Below are 7033 nucleotides of genomic sequence, written 5' to 3'. Positions count from 1 at the left end.
CGAATAATACATATATGTTGTTAATGAGGAACTCCAGCATCCTCTGAATGTCAACTACAGAGTACTTGTGTGTAGAATCGAGGCTATTTTCAACAAATTTTTCTTAAAGTTCTTTCGAGTTTTTGAGAATCCATATCTGATTTACGCCACCACTAGAATAAATTGTGGCAAACTACGTCTGAAGTTTTCCCTTTAAAGCAGTGAATATATTTGTAAGGAGCAAAGGAGAGGCTTGTTAGAGCATTTGCTGGAGCTGGCAATGTATCAGTGTAATGAAGTTTATGAATCCATCATAAAGTTACTATAGTAAATACTTTGATTTACTATGAAACTTTACTCTAGAACTTTTTTGAAGATTAAGAGCCTTAATATATTTGAAATTGCATACCAACGATGTAACATTTTAAATAAAATGTAAACATACAAGTAATATTTCTTTTTAATATAGGAAAATTGCTTGTAGGAATTTAAAAGAAATAAAATATGACGAACTGAAATTCATAGTAAAAATACTTAGATTTACCATACAGAAAACTTTGATTTACTAAAGTTAACTATAGTAAACTATAGCTGACTATAGTAAACTTTATTATTTTTTTGTTAGGGCAGGATTGGTAGATCGAACCAAGCTTGATTGACTGGAATGTTAAAAGTATTAAACACAGAAACATGCACTGAATTGCGATTTCAAGTATTTCATCCATAGAAAGTAAACTGTGAGTATCAGTTAGATTATAGAGCAAATACGAGAAAAATGTCATATTTTAATATATATACATTGTTTTAATGGCAAAATGTAAAATGGTATATTAAAGATATAATTTTTTTACATTACTGGAATAACAAAATAGTCGGTACAAGTTTTTTTAGCAAACATAAGGAATATGCTTTGTTAAATAATAAACGATGCCTAAATTTCATATGAACCATTTGAAAAAATGTCTTGCTAGGTACAATGAATAGCACAAATCCTCCTAGAAATGTACGTTAAACAATACACAGTCTCCATTTTATCATAATTGTGAAAACCTTTAGAAGATAACAGAAATAATGCCAAAGTAAAAAAAATTTCTTTGACATTTTTAAAGTTTTTGGATAAACTATCAACATTAACCGTCTCTAAGACCGGCGTTATTACAAAGAAATAGAGGTCTTTCATCTTTTGACTTACAAAGTGAGAGTAATATTTGATATCAAAGAGGCATAGACAAATATCTGAAGTATATATCCTTCAAAATTGTCTGTAGAATTTCATGATCTTCAAGTTGCAAGTGCATTTCAGGCCGATATTTTATAAAAGCGTGTTTTCTGATAATAATCAACTTACGAAATTCCGATGTGTTTGAATGTCCTACATCCTTGCACTTTCATGACCTAAATTTGTCCTTAATTTTTTAAGAAAAGTGGCATTTCTGTGGTGTATAAATAAAAGAAATTAAAACTTAAAATCAAGAAAACTAAAAAAAAAAAGTAAGAAAGAAAATCCAACATATTACTAGTTGTTTTTTTTTCTGTTCGTGTTCAATCATGTATGCAGTGTTAGAAAATCGAACACATCCTGTAATATAAAAATAAGACCGAGGAATGCCATTGTTATTGAATACAAGAGAAATTTCATGAAAGTTTAATGCACTAAACTGAAGTTTTTTTTTCAAATAAAGAAAATTTAAAAATTGTTAGCAAAACGGCAATTTAACTGATTCTATACCCCTTTAACTTTTTTTTAAATTTATTTACATACAGCATGTACGTCAATGGATTCATGATCCATTGTTCCTATAGGAAAGATTAATTTAGAAATATCTCACTTAATCATTCACTACTCCTCTAATTTTTATAAATGCTAAACCCAATAAACCTTTCTTAAAAGTACAATGAACATCTGAACATATCCAGTAAAGGATAGCAATGACCACAGAAGTAATATGATTAAATTATAGATAAGTATTATGCATCCTTTCCTGGTATAAGGTATTACATGAACATAACTATAATTTACTAAGTATAGAAATCTATAGCCAATGAATAAATAAAAGACTACATTTATCTATAAATTCGACTGTCCAAAGTCCAGAGTACATTAGAAACAGAATAATGAGAAGAACACCTTTCAAATAGTCTTTACCAAGAGTCCCCTAAAAGGATCAACTAAGGAGAAAAATTCTTTTTATTTAGCTGTTAAGTTTATTGTTTGAGCTAGAGAGAGAGAGAGAGAGAGAGAGTTAACTTATTAATTAAAATTCACAATTTTTATCACGTGGCAATTACATGAAAGGAAATAGAAATCATGCATCATTATGCAAGTGATTACTAAGGGAAGAATGCTTTTGATTTTTCCCTCGGACTCTGGGCCCCAGGTGAAGTTAAATTTAAGTCAATTAACGTTGGAGTTACACTGTGAGAAGTGTCAAAAGAAACTGAGCTTCGTCTGCGCCAGGCAGAGAATGGGGTTGGTGGCTGAGTCATGCGGGAGCGAAGTAGATGCACTGGTGTTGGGGGTTTCCTTTTCACAAAACAAGGCTGGGACTTGGAAACCTCGTTCACCATGCTCTCAGACCGTCGCCTTGTGTTATCTACTTCCGGTTTAGGGGATGTCAAAACGATATTGTCATTGTTGTCCTTTAAACCATTCGTCATAGAAGGGCCTAAGGGTCCCTTTGGTGGTGTGAAAAACATTTGTGTTTTCTCACAGGCCTCAATGCGTTGAACAAGACGGAAACATTTGTTTGCTATTTCTGTAGCTTTGAACGCCTCTGCTTGCTTTTTGACAGCCGTAACGTCTTGCTTGATAGCGAGTACATCTTTAGATATAATAGAAGGTACCTGGGTTGATAAATCATTGAGTAGGGACTCCATATTTGTTTGTCGGTCCTGAAGGCTTTCGGCTATCTCTATAAGTAATTTTTCGACAGTGGTCGTTCCATGAATAACTACTTTGTCTTTGAGCTGAGCAAAGTTTGAGATGTCTTGGTTAATTTTGGCAAGATCACGACCCAGAATTCTGGCTTGGTTACGATACATTTGAACTTTTTCTTCGAGCAGTCGTACCCTTCCTTCCAGGTGCTTTTGATGAATGTTCAGTAGCTCAACACGCAATGCCAATGAATCTGTTCGACCATTTTCAGGCTTATGTTCTTTCTCCTCTTGCAGCATTTTCAGTTCTCTTTCAAGATCACGCACCTTTTGTTTTTCTGCATTCAAATTGTGTTTAGTAATCGCAAGACTGTCGCATTTTACAGCCAGTTCTTTTGCCTGTCGCGTTATCTCTGTGCGACAGCTTTCAAAGTCTTCTTTCAGTTTCGCTAATAACTTACTCTTTTCAGAGAATTCTTTTGATAAGTTTTCATTCACACCGTGAAGCCTTTGAATTTCTCTATCTCTGTTATCCACATTCATTTTACTCCGAATTATATCCTGTTTCAGTTTTTCATTGTCAATAATCAATTTCTCAGCAGCTTCCACCTTCGCCGCGATTCTCTCTAATTCAGAAATATTAATCCGTGCGTCTTTGAGTTCCCGGTCTAATAAATTACGTTCGCGGGTAATGACTTCTATTTCTTGGGTAAGAGAAAGAATTTCAGTTTTCAGTCTTTCCATATCGGAATGAAGAATGGTTTGCTCTCTCTCCAGTCTTTCCTCTCGGCGTTTATGGACTGTTGCTAAGTTAGTATCCGTGGATTTATACTGTTGCATCAGTTCATTCTTCAATTCTACTTCCTTCTGCAGCCTTGATATTGTGTCTTCCATTTCTAGAGTTTTCATATCGAAGTTCGTCTTCAAAGTTTTGATATTGAATAGCAGATCATTATGTTCCGCCACTAATCGGTTGTCAAGGTAACTCCGCAAGGCCCGCATTTCTTCCTTTGTCAGTTTCGATGCCAGTCTTTTATGTTCCCGAAAAAGGGCTGAAAAATCACAAAATACAGAGCATAATGTATGTTTTAATGTACATTCAGTTAACGCGTAACAGAACACCTTTATTGTAGCCTTTTCGACTCCTTTTGAAATGGGAAAAAAAACCCTCAAATTAATAGTAAATAGCTTAACTATTTTTTCACTAGCAACATCCTATATGGAGATAGATATTTATAATAGTATAAAAAGGTCCAAAATTAGTAAATCTAAAATTAATCATTGGTAGTACAACTGATAAAAAAAGTTCGTTAAACTTCACAAGAAGATATTGCTTTCACAATTCCCATCTGTCAGGATAGAGAGTGTGGCTAAGCAGGCATTGTTGTTCAAAGAGCCTTTCATTAAAATCAAGTCAGCATCTATCATGATCAGACCCCCACCCCAACCCCACCCCCCAAGTTGACTTTTTGTGATAGACCAGGTAATATCTTTTTCAAAGATTTAGGCTCTTATTCGTTATACATTGCAACTCACTCTTCCGCCCACGAGGGGAATGCTTTACAGTCTTACGACCATTCTGTATTAGAATATCTGGAGCGTTGTTAAGTAATGCATGGGTCGTTTTCTATTTACATAAATACAATGACATGTCTTTTTTAAAGACACTTTCACCGGTAATAGCGGTATGACATGATCGATCTCGTTTTTATGGGATACAGTATGATGTATTATGTCATTAAGTAATAAAATGAATTTATCATGGACAGCATTCAACAAATTTATACTAAACTATACCAGGAAGGAAATTTATGAATATCTTTATACGATAAGTGATGAAAAAAAAACCCAGTGTCCTCTCCACTTTCAATTTCATGTGCTATGAAACGTTGATCCACTCTAAAATACATGTATAGTATGAAAACCAGTCTATCAGGTCTACTTTGACATCAGTCAATATGATTCCTCAAATAATAACACCTTGCAAAGACTTCTTTCTTACTGACAAAAGTCTACAGCTACACATCTACCTGTTGTTCAGGACACAAAAATATTTAATTGGATCTTTGGTTCCATTGATGATTCAATTATAAAAAGTATGACTTGATATTTTGAAAGTTCCCTAAACTAATAAAATGTGTCTTTTTGAATCCTGGCATTATCAAGGGGTATTAAATTTATTGATTTTATTCAGTTCTGAATAGATTTCTTTTTTTACATTTAGACGATGACACCGAGTCTTTGGACAATACAGATAAAAAATCCAATTCATCGTGGTATAATCATGGATATTCATCTAAAATATCTAAAGACTGAATCAACATATTTTTCAAAAGTAAACATACATATAAAAAATTAGATGCTTTGAAGAAAAAAGAAAATTGATTTAAATGCTTTTTAATTTTTTAGAAAAACGCATTTGTATACAATTCTGACAGCAAAAGAGATGCATCAAGAATAAGCCATTATAAATCTGAAAAGCTTTTCTTTACATGACAATTTATATCCCAGTTATCAATCAGAAAAGATCCCCACGCTACTGAAGAACAGCTGATCTCTGTACTCTGAAAGACTAATCTATCGATTTTGTTTTGTTTCATGAGAAATAAATCGTAGCAAATGTTTCCATAGAAACACTTAATGAGGAACTATTTCTAGGTATCCGAGCTGATTGCAAAGGTTTCTTAAACAAAATTTGCAAAATACAAATCCCATGAGAACCATTTGAATTTCAGATAAGTATAGGAACGATTATCCGTAAAATTAATTTATTATAAATCTATACCTCCGGGAAATCTTCTAGACAAATACATAAGGATGAATTATTGTACTATGGTCTTTATATTATATAGAACCACGCTCTTTAGCTAACATAGTTAAAGGTTTCCACGGGCTAAATTCACTTATCATGATTAATACTGATTTAATGATATACAATTTTCATCAAACGTCGCATCAAGCTTTTATTCACGGGAGACTGTAGCAATGAGTCGCATCATATTAACAAAGATTGTTACAGTTCTGTCTAAGGGCTATTCTCATACTCCAAGGTAAAATTGAAGCATAAAATATTAAAAATAACTATACCATTTATGATAAAGCAACAAACTATATCCTCTTTTTTATTGATTACAAGGCTGTCATGAAAGAAATATTAATAGATGAAATTTATTTTGGTGATCAATAATAAATGAATTTGAAAGACGACGATTGTACTTTGTAAATCTTCGACATCTCAAAATAATGAAATTGAGAGAGAGAGAGAGAGAGAGAGTTTTCAGAAAGAAAAAATTAAATTACTATATAAAAAATTGTCAAAAATTATACATCTTGATTTTTTTAAAAGTTAGTTAAAATACCTTCAATTCCGTGTAAGCCGTCCATGTCTCTCCTTTTGGTATGACACACGGTTGTTTTCGAAGTAAAATCCTTATCTACCTCATGGCCGTGATACACATCCGTTTATTGAGGTGTTAATTTTCATCTACATAATGTCCACAGTCAATTGTCTATCAATTATCACCCCAGATCATATAACACTTGGTTAAATTGCCCCCAGTCCTTGCTAGGCGATATGGTGCTGCATTTTCCACTATCGCCAAATGGTCCGTATCGCAGGCAAATTCAATTGCGCTATCAAATGCAACTCTTTTAAATCAAGTCCTTGAGTGTTGTATCTATTGCCAGATATTGATGGGGGCAATAAATATCCTCAGTATGAACGATATATGAGATTATCTCTATTATATACTTTTCTTCCAGTGGGGAAAACAAATATCCCAGACAATCAACTTATCGTTTGCAAGTAAAAAACGAAGAGAACTTTAGCTCCTCTCCAAGCCTTAATTTTTTTGACGTCGCTAGAAAGAGGAACTTCCTATTCTATATAGGTAAAGCATCCAATACGATCTTAGACAAGAATAAATACCTCCATTCTGTATTCAGTAAATACTGAGAATTTTATCCCGTATCAAGGATATAAGATCGAAAATCCCCTGTATACCACGTTTAGATTTTATTTAGCTTATTGATTCCAGTATTGTTCATGGGTTTTCTCTTCCTTCGTAAAAATGTCATTAATCATTGCATATAAAATAATCTGAACATGGTCCAATTGCTTTTTCAATCCATCGGTATACAAAAGAATTTCCACGCGATGTATCTCACTGCTAGACTAGGG

General features: G+C 33.2%; 1 protein-coding gene across 1 annotated transcript; it reads right to left on the bottom strand.

The window, feature by feature from the left end:
• Positions 1 to 825: 825 nt before the first annotated feature.
• Positions 826 to 6717, bottom strand: LOC133197623 (GRIP1-associated protein 1-like). The gene is made up of 2 exons (XM_061333732.1): positions 6213 to 6717; positions 826 to 3905 (listed from the first exon to the last, which is right to left on the bottom strand). The coding sequence occupies exons 1-2, from the start codon at positions 6235 to 6237 to the stop codon at positions 2311 to 2313; spliced, it is 1620 nt and encodes a 539-aa protein (XP_061189716.1). The 5' UTR covers positions 6238 to 6717; the 3' UTR covers positions 826 to 2310.
• Positions 6718 to 7033: the final 316 nt, after the last annotated feature.

This window comes from Saccostrea echinata, unplaced genomic scaffold, assembly GCF_033153115.1.
Source record: "Saccostrea echinata isolate AGI-Se365-2 ecotype Australia unplaced genomic scaffold, CSIRO_AGI_Sech_v1 ptg000030l, whole genome shotgun sequence".
NCBI lineage: Eukaryota > Metazoa > Mollusca > Bivalvia > Ostreida > Ostreidae > Saccostrea > Saccostrea echinata.
The sequence above is the reverse complement of the archived record's forward strand: the minus strand, read 5'-3'. Positions and strand labels throughout refer to the sequence as shown.